The sequence below is a fragment of the Prenolepis imparis genome, unplaced genomic scaffold (genome assembly GCF_030444845.1).
Source record: "Prenolepis imparis isolate NDT839.2.m4 unplaced genomic scaffold, iyPreImpa1.0 SCAF_7, whole genome shotgun sequence".
Classification (NCBI taxonomy): domain Eukaryota; kingdom Metazoa; phylum Arthropoda; class Insecta; order Hymenoptera; family Formicidae; genus Prenolepis; species Prenolepis imparis.
In genome coordinates this window covers 6,503,159-6,521,890 of record NW_028141165.1, presented here as the reverse complement: position 1 = coordinate 6,521,890, position 18,732 = coordinate 6,503,159, and the positions used below count along the sequence as shown (strand labels likewise).

Sequence of the window (18,732 nt, the reverse complement as noted above, 5' to 3'; positions counted from 1 at the left end):
CAAAATGTTAAAAAAATATGATATCGATTAAAACTAATACTATATTTTTCTGAATCATAAAATGAGATTGGAAAATAATTACAATTTAAGACGCGTTTATAGCGATTTTTATTAATGCTATTAAATTATAGAATAAATAATAGTATTAATAACTGAAGTGAAATGAGTCCTCAACATTCGAAGAATTGATTAAGAATTGATTCGCAATAACAAACAAATATGTGACTAAAAATGGTAATAATAAATAAACTAGCAGATACTTTTAGTAGAGTCTAAAATAAGATTGTGCTAAAGAGAAATGAAATAGTTCAATCTAGTTATTCGAAAATATATAAAACACAAAATTTAATTGACATAAATAAATTAATTTTAGTGATGTTTAAGATAATTTTAATTTAATTCGGCATATTTTAGTTTGTAATATAAAGATTGCTTGAATATTTTGATTATATTATTTTATTATTGTAATTGATAATTTTACAGAAATATTACAATCAAACGCAACTCATATTCGGACATATTTATCAATCTTCTTGAGTCTTTTCTCTATATTTAATTTTCATCTTCGCTCAAGTCTAAATCTAAATCAGTGTTCTTGTTTACATTAGTGTTTACATTATAATTTACATTTCGATTGCGATCTTTATTTAATTGATGCGACATGCCTCCGTCAAGAGCACGTCTGGCATGAAGTGTATTTGTATTGGCATTTGTGTTTATATTAGCGTTTTCGTTGCGGTTCTTATTTTTATTTCGTTGTCTCTGAATTCTCGGCGCGATTTCTTCGCTATCTTTCTCGTCATCGAGGTCCAGCGTTTTTCGAAGGATGAGAATATTATCGGGGTTTAAGGGAGCCAAATATTTTCCTGACTGCGCCTACAATGCAATTAATTTAAGTCCATCTAATTATTAAATAATTAGATTAATATAAATCTGTATAAAAATTAATAAAATTTAAACTTTATGTTTTATCTATTAAAATTTGAGAGAAAGAGAGAGAAAAAGAGAGACAGAAGAGAAAGAGGAAGGGAAAAAAGAAAAGGGCGAGGAAGGAAAGAGAAAGAAAGACAGGCAAAATATTTTTGTTTATATATACATATATAACAAATAAAAATCAGATTTTTAAAATTATATATGTATATATGTAAATGGAAGAAGACATATATTCCATTTTTGCCTAAAAATGAGAGTTAGTTATTTATATTATTTGCCTATAATTTTTAGTATTTTTTATGTCACTTTTAATATATATGTACCTCATTGCTTTCATTATTAGAAGATTTTGAGAGTTCCGAAATTAGGTCGAATAATTTCTCCGCTGGAATAATACAATTCAATGTGTGTTGTTCGGCTTGTTTGATGAGTAGATTTTCGATGTGTTGCAACGAATTCAGAATAGATTCCACATAACGGGATTTCCATGCGTCACCATATTGCGACAATAAGATCAGGAACTTGTGAAATTGAAGAAGATTAAAACTAAATTAAACTGCATATGCACACCGTATTTTGTTATAGTAAGCAATTCCGGAATAAGTTAAATATAAATGGAGAAAAAAATAAAATGTACGAAAAAAATAAAAAATAAAATTAAGAGAGTATAATATTTAATGTATAAACTGAATTTAACAATTTTGTTCACTCGACAAATACTTAAAAGAATAATAATTCACTTACTAAGCAGCCGAGTATTTGATGCGAAATCATCGTGAGAGATATGATGATCGATCGAGGTTTGTTTCGACTTCTGAGTTGATCGTACGGCACATGTTATATAGAGATGACTTGTTATGGAGAATATTATCTGTGACCTTTCACGGTTATTAATTTAAAAGTCATTTATGAATTTGCATTCGATGTACTAGAAAATTGCCGATTTTATCATATGTAATTTTATCGAACGAACACTCAGGATATTATCGTGCGCCTGAGTGAACATGAAATTCAATTTATTTTCTACGATACTATTAATTGGCGTGCAAAAAAATATGTCTTTGATCTTTCATCGAGTTAGATATATTGCGTATGGAATGAGATATATGTACGAGATTTTAATTGGAAAAATAACGCAAGATTGAAAATTTCCTCTCTTTTAATGATCATTGAGATTTTCTATTTTAAGCAAAAGTAAATATAAGATTATAAATATAAAATTGTGTGTGAAAAAGATTAACTAAATGCAATTTAATATCATGCCATGCTGCAACTCTTAAGTTTGAACATATTATTTAAACATTTATGTTGAAAAATGTTTTATAGATTGTGTGCAAGTTTAATTATGACATTTAATTTACATCTTAATTAACAAATATTTTACAATAGATGTTTAATGTTTAATATCTTATTAGAATCCGAATAAATCTATTTAAATAAATATATTTTTAATTTCTGTACAAAGCTTATTTTTGCAAGATAAAACAAGTAAAAAATTAAACATATAAAATATATATGTTTTATATCAATAAATAAAAATTAATATAAGTTAACTGTCAAAAAATTGAAATTATTATATTCTAAATTTTCCATCAAATTTACTTGATCTAGTTGGGATTTTATTGTTATTCAAATAATAATAAGAGTAATTTAATTTGGATAATAAAAAATACTGAATAAGAAAATCTCTTTCTTCAAGTATTATTTACATTTCATTATTTGCATTTGCCTATACAATGCAAAATAATATGCGACGTGATATATTTAGATTACCAAGAAAAATTGTTGTAAAAAGTGAAATGTCTAAATTTAATAAGTTTACAAAATTTATGACTTTTTTCTTTAGCTAATTAGTATTTCTAATGTTTTTAGTTAATTTTAACGCATAAGACAACACATTATATATTTTTATGCAGTTACATCTAAAAAATATTATTCTCGATATTCTTATTATACATAATAAAAAACAATTAAACAGCCTAATGAGATTATAAAAACAAAATGCTATGTGATTTAAAAATTATTTCTAAAATTATAGTGAAACTTGGCATTATATTTTACTTGATAAAATAGAAAATCTTAATAAAGGAACAATGGAAATTATTATGCGATTTGATTGTAATAATACATGATTTAAAACGCTGCGTTAAATACATAATATAAGAACATTATGGGAAACTTTTGGATTTTAAAATCAATTATTTTTTTGTTAAACTAATGCTAGATTTATTTACAAAAAGCAAAAAGGACCAAATATATCAGACATATCTCTCTTCTTAGCACAATTTGATATTAATAAATTGTATTAATTCGATCTAATTCCTAATTAACGATTGGATTAATTCGATATAATTGATTTTCAAAAATATTTTTCGGTGAAATAATTTTTTCCTTTTAATAAAAGTAAGATGTGTGACGTCGAAATTATGAATGAATCGCATCGACAATATCCTTTCTACGAATTTTGATTCTGACATTCACATAACCGTCCTCGTCATCCTCGTTAATCTTCGCAGGACTGTGCATTGCCCTTCTGTTGGATACGCCCGCCTCGTCGATTTTCGACTGGATTGTTTGCGAGATGATTATCTTTAGGGAAGTCATCATCTCCGCCACGATGTCTCTCGTCATTATTTCCTCGTCCAGCATATCCATGGTTGGTTTATCTCTGGTGAGCGCTCTTCGAGCGATCTTATCGAATTGGCTTGCCACTTGAAAAGCGGACTGTGATCTTGCCCTTCTGGTAGGTGACACGAGAGGTAACACAGCTTTTTCAAGCTCTTTGATAGCATTTTTCGAACTGGCGATATGGCTTGTACGATTGTTCAGACGTGCTTCTATTACCTTCCATAATTCCTTAGCTACCTCCTGTGAATCCAGATTCACGATGATGTTCACGTTCTTGTTTTGAATGAGCGTGCCTATCTATAAATTATCCAGTTACGAATATCTTATTAGGATACTGTTAATCTTTAGTAGAAATATCAACGATTAATGACGTTGGATAAAGCAATTTTACAATGAAATAAATCTTCATTCTTTAAATGTCTTTTATTACAATGTTATATATATTTAAATACGCGACTGAAAAGGTATCGCATGTATAGAACTTGACGTTGCTTGTGAAATAAATCATGCTTGATTAGAATAACGAGAATATTGCATGCTACACGCTTTTTTATAGATTATAATTTATTCGTAAAAATCGATATACACGAATTATTTTCAAATAATTCCGCGAATAAAATTAATTCTATTTTTATTTATCACTTAAAATTTCTTACCTCTTCTCGTGAAGTTTGCACCTGCGAATATACCTAGAAAGATGCGCATAAAATGCGTACTTTAATTATTAAATAAATTAAATAATTTGTAAACACAAATTTGCCTTATTCTCAAAACATTTAATGACTCTATTTACACTTCAAAATTTAGAAAATTATATGACAGATCGTTAATTAAGATTAATGATAATTACGGAGAATTGATATCGATATAACTAACAATTGCATTTTTAATTAATATTTCTTACACATTTATGTTAAATACACAATGACTTTAAATTAAAATATGATAATTATTATATACATATATAAAAGAACGTACATAATTTATAGAAATCTTTCTTTATGACACATAAACGCATATATGTATAGTGCAAAAGTTTTTAATGTGCTCTAGCAATCTCATTATCTACCTAGCTGCTTTTTTACTCGCTTTTCTTATCCTTACTTGGCCAATGGTCACCGCTAAGGTGGTGCACAATATCAGCAAGTACGTCATAACGTAATCGTTGGTACAGTGCCAGAACGGCGAATGCATATACCGAGATACATGCTGCATATGCATTAAACCGACTTTTTTATATATATGCGATAACCCACCGCGGCGGAGCTCGCGCGATATCGAGGCATGCGGAAATTAAAAGGCCGCGCTCGCCGTAGCGGCAGCTTAATTCACGATAGTCCGTGACCGCCTCGCGATAAGTCCCGGACCGCGGTTTGCATATAGGTAATCAGTCGACAAGCGCACGCGTTCCAGATCGATACAGCGCGATGTTCGCGGACCGCGAATTTCTCTCGCGAATCACGCGAGCGCGAATCAAGTATCCCGTATACGCGCGACTATTATTTTCTTCGTATTTTTACACTGTCACGGTCGTTCATACCGCGACGAAATGTCGAATTGACACTTCTGTTATTTAATTCGCCTCGATTGCGCTCGTTATCTTTATATTCCGGTGTACACCTGACTGTCAGCTCTTTCGCATTGTTCTTTCGTTAATTAACGCGGCACGAACGCAAAGCAGTCGTTTTCTGATGATCTTCATTCTCGGCCGTTTCATTCTTGCACATCATTGTCTTATAGCTGTCATTTCAACACGTAACGTTTTAGTATATATTATAAAAATCTTTTTATTATCTGTAGATTTTTTAATATTTGTAAATTTTTGATCGATATTTATAATAATAAAGTAAATAATTTTTAAAATAATTATCTTATATTACTAATTTTTCTCAAATAAAATATGTATTAAATCTTTAATATAATGACTCATCACATAAATCATTATCAATCGATAAATATATTCTTCCCATATAATATTTTCATTTATTTTTTATTTTAGTTAATTTTATTTTGTACCTACATTCGTAATAACGCAATTTTTTCAAATTGTTAGTGTTTTATTTTTTCACTATAATTCTATTGATGTGTAAACCTTCTTGTGTCTGTTTGAATTTGTGAAATAAATTAATTTTATGTTTAATTTTTTCAATATATTTTATACACATTTTACATTTATATATTCTTTATTACATACTTTTATTGAGAATTGTCAGTATGACATTATTTCGACTGGTCTTATGCTCTATTATTCAAGCATCTTATTGTTAATCCCTCGATTGTAATCTTGATGCCCTTGGAAATATAAAATTTTGTTCTCAAACTGAGCGTGATTTCTCTATAAAAAATGTTTTTATTACAAATAGATATAATTATTAATATTATATTAATTAATAAGTATATATTAATTATAACATATGGAGTGGAATTTTAGATTTTTAAGCTGCAATTATATAAATGTTTTAATATCTATTTTAAATATGTGTGCAAAAAAGAATTTGAAAATTCTATTTGATAAATGTTAAATATGATAAAGTTTTCTATCGTTTGCAATTGCATATAAAACTCAATCAAGCATCTAAAACTAATCAAAACATAAAGACCGATATGTTCTGCTTTGTAATTCACGGTCAATTGATTTTCACGCACAAAAGTTATAAAGATAGTAAAATTTTATAACAAATATTTTCTCGAGACATGTAGCATTCATTGGAACTAGAAATTTTACATATATATAGAATATTTACATAATTGCTGTTATACATATCACATATAATTATTCTAATTTTCAATACAGTTATTATATATACTATATATATATATTTTAGATACTTACTTTGTAATTTTAATTTAATTTAGAATTAGAGACTATATTTGATGATGGCAAATTTTTGTTCCGCTGTCTATTAATCATGTCGTAATGATTCATGTGACTTTCGCTATTGGGTATTTTTTCTTCTTTAATCGGTAGTGAGACGTTCATTAATCGATTGTTAATACCCAGTCTCGATTTAGATAGATGCCTAAGCAAGTTTGCATCTTTTAAATTATCGACGAAACGAGAACAATTATTCGATTTTAATACATCATTGTCAATGCGAGTATTTCGATTTCCAATCGATCGACTTATCCTGATATTAGTGGATGAATTAGCTTGACGTTCCTTTGGTTTTTCCATATTAAATTTGTTCACGTTTTCAGAATCTTGCGCGCTGCTCGAATTCTTGCTTTGAAATTCCGTGATTGATGATTTATTTGTTTGAGATAAATTCTCCGAAATCGAATTTAATTGCTCATTTGTATAATTCGTTCTCACTTCATCCGTCTTCTCAAATACTTCGGGCTTTATTACATCATCGATTTGATTTATTTCGCGATTATTTCCTACTGAAGATAGTTTCTCATTGATAGAAGCAGATTGGCTATCGCTGTTTTCTGCTTTTGAATTATCCGTATTTATTGACAAATTGTTATTTTCTGTATTTTTATTATTTCCTTTAGATGCATGAGCTGGCTCATTAATGTCGTTTCGTGAATTGTCATTAAAATTTTGATGATTACGTATTAGATTAGCGTCAAATTCATCTCCTACTTGTTCAACATTTCTAATTTGATGATGTTGAATATAATTAAAATTTGCAGGATTTTTCTCGATCATTTTCGCGTTGACGTTTTGAGATTGTGAAATGACATGATTCAGAAAATTATTTTCGTTCTCCACACTCTTCGTTTCCGGTAGAGCCTTAACAATCGATTCTACGAAATTTTTCGCATTTGACAAAATCTGATTCACCACAGGTAGATTATTCACGAACGAATTCATCTGTGAATTTAAAACGTTTTCAAAATTTTTAATCGTAGTTGTTGAATCACGATAATTCAAATTTTTGCTGTTTCCATTGTTTCTATCTGATTGCTCTTGTGTATTTTGTGATCGCCGGGTATTAAACTGATTCACGTTCTCGTATAAATCATTCACAATTTTTGTACCTGGAATATTTTTTGCTAGATCGATGTCAAACAATCGTTGACTTACTTCAGGCGTCGATTCTTGCACATTTTGCGATTTTGGAAGAAACTTGTGCACAGTTTCAGTTAAATCATTCATAATTGTTGCATTCGAAATGTTTTTCATTAAATTGATTGAGTTAAATAATCTTCCACTAATACCGTCTATTGTTGAATTCTGAGAGTTTTGTACATCAGAACTAAATTCGTTCGCATTTGACACATTGTTTGTTGTATTTGAATTATTTAATTTTTGTGAAGTATCAGGATTATCGTCGTAATTACGTCTGACAACATCAGATGACGCGTTTTGATTTTGTACAAGTGTCGGAATTAAATTGCTGGTCTTTGAATCGCGTGCAGCATCAGTGACTTCTTGAAAATTATATATACTTGAATTATCAGATAATTCCTGTGATTGCGTAGAATAGAGAGGAGTCGTTTGATCTTGATCCAAATTTTCCAGTAAAACTCGATCGTTATTATTTATTTCAGAATCATTGATGAACAAGCGATTCTGAATTCTGTCTTGACTCTTGTCAGGTCGTTCGAGATTCGTTTTTAATAGCGATTGCGTTATAGCAGCTTCAGTTATCGAAGGTAATGGATTATCATTGCATTCATTACAATCGTGGTCTCTATCAGTTTCGTTTCTCAAATGCATCAAACGATTTGCCGTATGCACCGCCAACTGTAGAAAGAGCTTCAGAATATTTTCATTTTGGGCAACCGAATCTGGATCATACTGCAAATTACTCCAATCGATATTTGACGGCAAAGAATAAACCTAATAAAAAAATAACCTATTGCAAATAATTTATATAAGAGAATATACGACTAAATTACTACATATTATAAATTATTGCCATAATAAATGTTGCTAAAATAATCTTGTAAAAATATTTTTTTATGACTGAATTGAATAAAGATTGAGATTAAGCAAAAGGAAAATATGCAATCTCAAAAATAGCAAAAATAAAGGAAGAAGACACATGTTATATTTGTTCGCAAACAGGAAATTTCAATTTGGCCTGGTTTCTATTATAATTATCATGAAAACCTATTTTACTACATTTTTGTGTCAATATTATTCTGCACTAAATTAAAATAAAAAGACTCAGAGATTCAACGTGAAGAAACACTGTAATTTAATAATACAATTTTTTATTTTACTTATTAAAATAAAAAAATATATATATTTATAGCAAACTTTAACTAAGCTGTAACTAAAGGATTTTTGAAATTCCTTATTTAAGTTTATATTACCAAGGAAACCGATGCGTGAATAATGATCAAAACGGATTTGCCCGGCCACATTTTAACATTTACTCTAACTACATAAACGCAACCGCTTTAAATATGATCGTAAAATTAATATCGAGCATTTCGATCTCATTCGATTTTAATGACTGATGTCACGATCATTATATCGCGTCTTCATGCATATCGGGATTTCTTGTTACTATTTAAGCTCTTTACAATCATCTCTTTTATTTATTCGCATGCAATTTATTAATACAAATTGATAATTAAAATGACATTCATCGACAAGCAATATTTTTTATTACACTTGGCGAATAATTTCGTGCCATAATTACTTAGATAACTTTTGAACAAAGTATAATGCAGTATTCTGTTGTTGTATAACAAAAAATAGTTCAAAATAATTTTGCAATAACGGATAAAACTTGTTTTTTAAGCGTGCATTTATTTTGTAATATTTACGTTGCAGTTTTGCTTTGCATTTATATTTGAAAAATTAAAATAACAAGAACTTTTATATTATATCTGTGTAATATATTAGATAAAACATTTATTATAAAAATCTAAATTGCATTTGACAGATCTGTATGATTTAAATAGGATTAAAACTTTAATGCATCTTCTCCGTTAATTTTTATGAAAGGAAGAAAGGAGAGAAAAAGGCAATTTAGTGTAAAAAGAATTATTAAAAAAACTATTAATATTAATTCCAATTGAAAGAGTTTCATATCTCTTTCAGTACATAGTTATATGAGCTATATGGTTCTACTTTTGATAAGCTATCATAATTGGTTAACGCTTGCGATCGTCTATATTTCATTCGATCATTAATTACGAAAACAAGTTCCCGAGATACAAGCAACGAGAATAATAAGCATTTATAATAAGCATTTCAACATCACATTATGGCAATTGTATGTACAATTGTTTGCACATTTTCTGCTCAATTACACATACAAGTATTCAATTGGACTGATTTGCTTTTGTGTACCGCCACAATATTCTTACATTCATAAACTTTACTTTAAATATCATAAAAAATAACAATAAAAAAAATTTAGAGGAAAATATTATATATATATAAAATTTTCATTTTACAGGAGAGAATTTTTACAAGAAAGTAATTAATATCGAGACTTGTGCGTATATCTCTTGTCTCTTCAGGATTGAAGCGTCGCTAAAAAGGCTGAGCAGCTTTCTTCCGTAGGCAAACATTGTCCGAACGCTTCTAGCAATAACGGTTCTTCCTTGATTGCCATTTCGTAATCACGAAACGATATTTTACCATCGTGATCGACGTCGAGTTTTTTTAAGGCCAGTTCCGTTAAATCTTTCACTCCTTCGTCTGGATCCTCTTCACCAGGCTGCTTTATCAGGCAGTTTCTATAAATACATGAATAAAATATAAATATATGAATAAGTATAAGAATTATTATTAATTGTAATAAACGTATTAATTTATATAATAAAAAAGATGACAATATTTAATATGATATTTTCTTTAAACGACTGTGTGAATCCTGTGATATTAAACGTGTATGCATAATAGACAAAAATAATAAGATTATAATGTGTGAGATAGGGTTTTAAATATTTTTACTTAAGTAATTGAAAGATTTCGTCCTTTGTGATATATCCATCGTTATTCAGATCGTATACATGGAAGCAGAAAGTAATTCTGTCACGCAGGCTGCCTCGCAAAAACACGTCGAGCCCCATGATCCATGGCTCCAATCGAATAACACCCTCGGTCTCTCGATTCCAACAGCAGAATAGACGCTCTATCAAAGTGTCCTCCGTGATCACGTGAAATGTATTGTGGAGAAGTTCTCGAAAAATACTTCTGTCAATTCCCTGAGATGACAATGAAAATGAGATATTTTATAGTAATTGCAAATGTATAATTTGTATATTAATATATTAATAATCAAAACATTTCTTATTTTTAATCAAAAAATATTTATAACGTTAATTAGTTTTGATTAATAGCATATATATAAATGACATAATTACCTCGATAGCTGGTCTCGATTGCCTTCTACCAATGGATATCGATCGTTCAACTTGTTGTTGATTGGAATTGCTAGTTAACTTCTTGTAAAGCTTGCAGAGATTATCCAACTCCATCCTAACGAACCAAGCATACGTTTAAAAGACAAATTATTAATAGTTATAATAAATAAAAATATTATTTAATAATGTTTATTTCCAATTTTTATACAAAATTATACTATTAAATCTATATAATTTACAGTAGAATTTAATTCTTATTTTAGAAACTCATTTGCACAAACTATTTGATTTTCCATTAATTCATTGTTTCCTAAATTGTTATATGTACTAGAACAACACACGCGCGCGCTACGCGCTTCTGTTGTTCCATTCTTCGATTTTATGTTAAAAAGAATAATATTATTAAAATAATAATAATAAAGTAGTAATGTTGATAATACTTTATCCTCAATTAATATTTTTTGACAGAAATCAGCTGATAACTGTCAAAAATAATAACCGAGTTTGAAGTAGCTAATTTCTATCAAAAAATATTAATAAATATTTTCGTCAATATAATCGTAATTAGTCTCAATGTTGTGATTATCTCGATTATCAAACGATTCTTGTAGAAAATTCTATTTTTTTGTTCGCACTTTCTGTTCAAGATATAAATACTAAATTTTTATTGTATTGCATAATTAATTAATAAATAATTAATATAATTTTTATGCGTTGATTGCAAATACATGCATGAAAATATGTGAATTAATTATGCAATGCATAAAAATTTATTATTTAAATCTTTAACAAAGATAAAAAAAATAGAATTTTCTGCAAGAATCTTTCGATAAAAATATCTGCGCTCCCATTAGATTCGTGCGTCTGTACACAATTACCTCGCTGCACGTCTCGCGCGAGACTGACCACAAGACTCTGAGCAGCGGTATCGCCAAGCGCAGCCCATACGTCCGCCACGCTGCGCGTCTCGCGCGAGACTGACGATCAGTCTCGCAATCGCAATGTCTCGACTCGAGATTCAGTCTCGCGCGAGACGCGCAGCGTGGCGGACGTATAGGCTGCGTTTGGCGATACCGCTGCTCAGAGTCTTGCGGTCAGTCTCGCGCGAGACGTGCAGCGTGGGGGATCTGATATTTTGATGGAAAGATTCTTATAGAAAACTCTATTTTTCTTAACAACAAGGTTAAGAGTATTTTATTGACCAACACTGGCTAAAGCAATAATTCTTTTATTACGACGTTTCGACCCTAAATTGGGTCCTCTTCAGGCTATTCTTTCATGTAACGTGGTAAACCCTATACGCACATGATGTTATGTTAGAATGTGAGTTGAAATTGACAGAATCATAGTCAGTATCAAACTAGGAGTTTGATACTGACTATGATTCTGTCAATTTCAACTCACATTCTAACATAACAACAATGCCGTATAGGGTTTACCACGTTACATGAAAGAATAGCCTGAAGAGGACCCAATTTAGGGTCGAAACGTCGTAATAAAAGAATTATTGCTTTAGCCAGTGTTGGTCAATAAAATACTCTTAACCTTGTTTTTAAAATTCGACTGGCAATCACATCTTACATTTTTCTATTTTTCTTGTTCTCTGTTAAAGATTAAAATAATAAATTGATACATTTTATCATTAACATAAAATCATAAATGCGAGTCAAAAACAATAAAAAATAACACGCACTTTATATATCATAATTTTATTATGCGCAAAGTAAGAATGTAGATAGATTAAGGGCCGATTGTTCCAACCTCTTGGTAAGATTTACCCAACAGGTAGCATATTTTCGTCTCTTTTCAAATAAGTTTTAAAAAAGAGACGAAGATATGCTACCTGTCGGGTAAAACTTACCAAGAAATTGGAACAACCGGCCCTAAGTAGTACGAGTCAACAATTTCTCACTACGATTAGCCTTTTCGTCGCGCAATCATTTCATCATTAACATAAAATCATAAATGCGAGTCAAAAACAATAAAAAATAACACGCACTTTATATATCACCAGACAACACAAGCGGGCGCTGCGCGCGCGCCATTTCTCGATTTTATATATAAAAAAAATGATATTTTTATATAAAGTTTGTTTAAACTTGGTTAATATTTTTTGATAGAAATCAGATGATTAAAGCATTACATTGCTAATTCAATTTTAACATAAAAATATGTTATAAAATTTAATATAATAATGTTATAAATAATATGTTATAATGCCTTATCTGTGCGATTAATATTTTTTGACAGAAATCAACTGATAGCTGTTATAAATATTAATCGAATTTAAGGAATTATAATACATTATTTAAAACATATTATTATTTTAAATGTTATAACATATTCTTATTTTAAAAATTAATTAGCAATTTTACGTTTTAATCACCTGATTTCTGTAACAAAAATATTAATCGAGGATAAGATATTACAACATATTATTTACAATATATTCCTATTTTAATTTTTATAACATATTACTATTTTAAAATTTAATTACCTTACTATATTAATATTTTCTAATATATTTATTTAATTAAGAAGTAGTATATTTATTAAGATAAGAATAGAAGTGAGACATGAATACAAATATACAATTAAGGTTTCGTAGATATAATTTTTAAAACAAAAATTATTTTCTTAATTAGAGTCACAAATATATTTCGTCCGACACTTCTCGATAATCTTGATATAATTCGAATTCCGAATGCGCAGTAGAAATGAGTTTCGACATATATTACCGCGATATATGCATGCAGTCACTCATAATTCGTAATAATGTGCAGACAATGTACTGTTAAAATGTATATAAGATTAATTTTTTGCACGTTTTGAAATATCGAAAATTAAAATTTTTAAGCCGCAAATCCCATACGGCGCAGATTTATATAACGTATATTAGACCAAAAAGGTAGTACGCTGGTATGCTTATGGCATAAAGATAATATGCAAACAATACACTATTGAAATATATATACGATGAATTTTTGGATCGCATTAAAATATTAGAAATCGATACTTTTTTCCAGTTGACCCTATGCGACGCAATCTTATTCTATGTATATAAAGTTAAAACATTTGTACGCTGGTGTCTGTTTGGCACCAAATGATTCTGTAATCAATGTACTATTAAAATGTATAATCGATGAAATTTTGGCTCGTCTTAAAATATTAGAAATTGATACATTTTTGCCGCTGACCCTATGCGACGCATCCCTATTTTATGTATATCATATTAAAAAATTTGTACGCTGGTGTCTGCATGGTACCAAAAGATTCTGTAATCAATGTACTATTAAAATGTATAATCGATGAATTTTTGGCTCGTCTTAAAATATTAGAAATCGATACTTTTTTGACGCGTACCCTGTGCGACGCATACTTATTTTATGTTTATCGTATTAAAAAATTTGTACGCTGGTGTCTGCATGGTACCAAAAGATTCTGTAATCAATGTACAATTAAAATGTATAATCGATGAATTTTTGGCTCGTCTTAGAATATTAGAAATTAATACATTTATGCCGCTGACCCTAAGCGACGCATCCTTAATTTGTGTATAGCAAATGAAAAAGTTTGTACGCTGTTGTCTGCTTGGTACCAAAAGATTCTGTAATCAATGTACTATTAAAATGTATAATCGATGAATTTTTGGCTCGTCTTAAAATATTAGAAATCGATACTTTTTTACCGCTGACCCTATGCGACGCATCCTTAAATTATGTATAGCAAATGAAAAAGTTTGTACGCTGTTGTCTGCTTGGTACCAAAAGATTCTGTAATCAATGTACTATTAAAATGTATAATCGATGAATTTTTGGCTCGTCTTAAAATATTAGAAATCGATACTTTTTTGACGCGGACCCTGTGCGACGCATCCTTATTTTATGTTTATCGTATTAAAAAATTTGTACGCTGGTGTCTGCTTGGTACCAAAAGATTCTGTAATCAATGTACTATTAAAATGTATAATCGATGAATTTTTGGCTCGTCTTAAAATATTAGAAATCGATACTTATTTACCGCTAACCCTATGCAACACAATCTTATTTTATGTATATCAAGTTAAAAAATTTGTACGCTGGTGTCTGCTTGGTACCAAATAATTCTGTAATCAATGTACTAATAAAATGTATAATCGATGAATTTTTGGCTAGCCTCAAAATAGTAGAAATTGATACTTTTTTGACGCGGAACCTGTGCGACGCATCCTTATTTTATATTTATCGTATTAAAAAATTTGTACGCTGGTGTCTGCATGGTACCAAAAGATTCTGTAATCAATGTACTATTAAAATGTATAATCGATGAATTTTTGGCTCGTCTTAAGATATTGGAAATCGATACTATTTACCGCTGACCCTATGCGACGCAACCTTATTTTATGTATATCAAGTTAAAAAATTTGTACGCTGGTGTCTGTTTGGTACCAAATGATTCTATAATCAATGTACTATTAAAATGTATAATCGATGAATTTTTGGCTCGTCTTAAAATATTAGAAATTAATACATTTATGCCGCTGACCCTATGCGACGCATCCTTAAATTATGTATAGCAAATGAAAAAGTTTGTACGCTGATGTCTGCTTGGTACCAAAGATTCTGTAATCAATGTACTATTAAAATGTATAATCGATGAATTTTTGGCTCGTCTTAAAATATTAGAAATCGATACTTTTTTGACGCGGACCCTGTGCGACGGATAATTATTTTATGTTTATCGTATTATAAAATTTGTACGCTGGTGTCTGCATGGTACCAAAAGATTCTGTAATCAATGTACAATTAAAATGTATAATCGATGAATTTTTGGCTCGTCTTAAAATATTAGAAATTAATACATTTATGCCTCTGACCCTATGCGACGCATCCTTAAATTATGTATAGCAAATGAAAAAATTTTTGTACGCTGTTGTCTGCTTGGTACCAAAAGATTCTGTAATCAATGTACTATTAAAATGTATAATCGATGAATTTTTGGCTCGTCTTAAAATATTAGAAATCGATACTTTTTTGACACGGACACTGTGCGACGCAACCTTATTTTATGTTTATCGTATTAAAAAATTTGTACGCTGGTGTCTGCATGGTACCAAAAGATTCTGTAATCAATGTACAATTAAAATGTATAATCGATGAATTTTTGGCTCGTCTTAAAATATTAGAAATTAATACATTTATGCCGCTCACCCTATGCGACGCATCCTTAAATTATGTATAGCAAATGAAAAAGTTTGTACGCTGTTGTCTGCTTGGTACCAAAAGATTCTGTAATCAATGTACTTTAAAATGTATAATCGATGAATTTTTGGCTCGTCTTAAAATATTAGAAATCGATACTTTTTTACCGCTGACCCTATGCGACGCATCCTTAAATTATGTATAGCAAATGAAAAAGTTTGTACGCTGTTGTCTGCTTGGTACCAAAAGATTCTGTAATCAATGTACTATTAAAATGTATAATCGATGAATTTTTGGCTCGTCATAAAATATTAGGAATCGATACTTTTTTGACGCGGACCCTGTGCGACGCATTATTATTTTATGTTTATCGTATTAAAAAATTTGTACGCTGGTGTCTGCATGGTACCAAAAGATTTTGTAATCAATGTACAATTAAAATGTACAATCGATGAATTTTTGGCTCGTCTTAAAATATTAGAAATTAATACATTTATGCCGCTGACCCTATGCGACGCATCCTTAAATTATGTATAGCAAATGAAAAAGTTTGTACGCTGTTGTCTGCTTGGTACCAAAAGATTCTGTAATCAATGTACTATTAAAATGTATAATCGATGAATTTTTGGCTCGTCTTAAAATATTAGAATTCGATACTTTTTTGATGCGGACCCTGTGCGACGCATCCTTATTTTATGTTAATCGTATTAAAAAATTAGTACGCTGGTGTCTGCATGGTACCAAAAGATTCTGTAATCAATGTACAATTAAAATGCATAATCGATGAATTTTTGGCTCGTCTTAAAATATTAGAAAATAATACATTTATGCCGCTGACCCTATGCGACGCATCCTTAAATTATGTATAGCAAATGCAAAAGTTTGTACGCTGTTGTCTGCTTGGTACCAAAAGATTCTGTAATCAATGTACTATTAAAATGTATAATCGATGAATTTTTGGCTCGTCTTAAAATATTAGAAATCGATATTTTTTTGACGCGGACCCTGTGCGACGCATCCTTATTTTATGTTTATCGTATTAAAAAATTTGTACGCTGGTGTCTGCATGGTACCAAAAGATTCTGTAATCAATGTACAATTAAAATGTAAAATCGATGAATTTTTGGCTCGTCTTAAAATATTAGAAATTAATACATTTATGCCGCTGACCCTATGCGACGCATCCTTAAATTATGTATAGCAAATGAAAAAGTTTGTACGCTGTTGTCTGCTTGGTACCAAAAGATTCTGTAATCAATGTACTATTAAAATGTATAATCGATGAATTTTTGGCTCGTCTTAAAATATTAGAAATCGATACTTTTTTACCGCTGACCCTATGCGACGCATCCTTAAATTATGTATAGCAAATGAAAAAGTTTGTACGCTGTTGTCTGCTTGGTACCAAAAGATTCTGTAATCAATGTACTATTAAAATGTATAATCGATGAATTTTTGGCTCGTCTTAAAATATTAGGAATCGATACTTTTTTGACGCGGACCCTGTGCGACGCATCATTATTTTATGTTTATCGTATTAAAAAATTAGTACGCTGGTGTCTGCATGGTACCAAAAGATTCTGTAATCAATGGACTATTAAAATGTATAATCGATGAATTTTTGGCTCGTCTTAAAATATTAGAAATCGATACTTTTTTACCGCTGACCCTATGCGACGCATCCTTAAATTATGTATAGCAAATGAAAAAGTTTGTACGCTGTTGTCTGCTTGGTACCAAAAGATTCTGTAATCAATGTATTATTAAAATGTGTAATCGATGAATTTTTGGCTCGTCTTAAAATATTAGAAATCGATACTTTTTTGACGCGGACCCTGTGCGACGCATCCTTATTTTATGTTTATCGTATTAAAAAATTTGTACTCAGGTGTCTGCATGGTACCAAAAGATTCTGTAATCAATGTACAATTAAAATGTATAATCGATGAATTTTTGGCTCGTCTTAAAATATTAGAAATTAATACATTTATGCCGCTGACCCTATGCGACGCATCCTTAAATTATGTATAGCAAATGAAAAAGTTTGTACGCTGTTGTCTGCTTGGTACCAAAAGATTCTGTAATCAATGTACTATTAAAATGTATAATCGATGAATTTTTGGCTCGTCTTAAAATATTAGAATTCGATACTTTTTTGACGCGGACCCTGTGCGACGCATCCTTATTTTAAGTTTATCGTATTAAAAAATTAGTACGCTGGTGTCTGCATGGTACCAAAAGATTCTGTAATCAATGTACAATTAAAATGTATCATCGATGAATTTTTGGCTCGTCTTAAAATATTAGAAATTAATACATTTATGCCGCTGACCCAATGCGACGCATCCTTAAATTATGTATAGCAAATGAAAAAGTTTGTACGCTGTTGTCTGCTTAGTACCAAAAGATTCTGTAATCAATGTACTATTAAAATGTACAATCGATGAATTTTTGGCTCGTCTTAAAATATTAGAAATCGATACTTCTTTACCGCTGAACCAATGCGACGCATCCTTAAATTATGTATAGCAAATGAAAAAGTTTGTACGCTGTTGTCTGCTTGGTACTAAAAGATTCTGTAATCAATGTACAATTAAAATGTATCATCGATGAATTTTTGGCTCGTCTTAAAATATTAGAAATTAATACATTTATGCCGCTGACCCAATGCGACGCATCCTTAAATTATGTATAGCAAATGAAAAAGTTT

General features: G+C 29.9%; 4 protein-coding genes across 4 annotated transcripts in view; all 4 read right to left on the bottom strand.

Annotated features, from left to right (window-relative positions):
* Positions 1-474: 474 nt before the first annotated feature.
* On the bottom strand, positions 475-1,818 carry LOC145938538 (uncharacterized). Its single transcript, XM_083042245.1, has 3 exons — positions 1,678-1,818; positions 1,257-1,454; positions 475-876 (listed from the first exon to the last, which is right to left on the bottom strand). The coding sequence occupies exons 1-3, from the start codon at positions 1,705-1,707 to the stop codon at positions 553-555; spliced, it is 552 nt and encodes a 183-aa protein (XP_082898371.1). The 5' UTR covers positions 1,708-1,818; the 3' UTR covers positions 475-552.
* A 1,302-nt stretch (positions 1,819-3,120) lies between these two features.
* LOC145938468 (uncharacterized) lies at positions 3,121-5,062 on the bottom strand. Its single transcript, XM_083042138.1, has 3 exons — positions 4,666-5,062; positions 4,218-4,250; positions 3,121-3,858 (listed from the first exon to the last, which is right to left on the bottom strand). The coding sequence occupies exons 1-3, from the start codon at positions 4,780-4,782 to the stop codon at positions 3,358-3,360; spliced, it is 651 nt and encodes a 216-aa protein (XP_082898264.1). The 5' UTR covers positions 4,783-5,062; the 3' UTR covers positions 3,121-3,357.
* Positions 5,063-5,662: 600 nt separating this feature from the next.
* Positions 5,663-8,883, bottom strand: LOC145938179 (uncharacterized). Its single transcript, XM_083041614.1, has 3 exons — positions 8,833-8,883; positions 6,395-8,353; positions 5,663-5,896 (listed from the first exon to the last, which is right to left on the bottom strand). Exons 1-2 carry the CDS (start codon positions 8,881-8,883, stop codon positions 6,404-6,406), a joined length of 2,001 nt encoding a protein of 666 aa, XP_082897740.1. The 3' UTR covers positions 5,663-5,896; positions 6,395-6,403.
* Positions 8,884-9,631: 748 nt separating this feature from the next.
* The window catches only part of LOC145938608 (calaxin-like), a 71,134-nt gene continuing 62,033 nt past the window's right edge, over positions 9,632-18,732 (bottom strand). The window contains exons 2-4 of the mRNA XM_083042362.1: positions 10,843-10,957; positions 10,430-10,683; positions 9,632-10,212 (exon numbers count right to left, since the gene is read on the bottom strand). Coding sequence (XP_082898488.1) covers positions 9,990-10,212; positions 10,430-10,683; positions 10,843-10,957 — 592 coding nt within the window. The 3' untranslated portion in view covers positions 9,632-9,989. The remainder of the gene's footprint in view (positions 10,213-10,429; positions 10,684-10,842; positions 10,958-18,732) is intronic.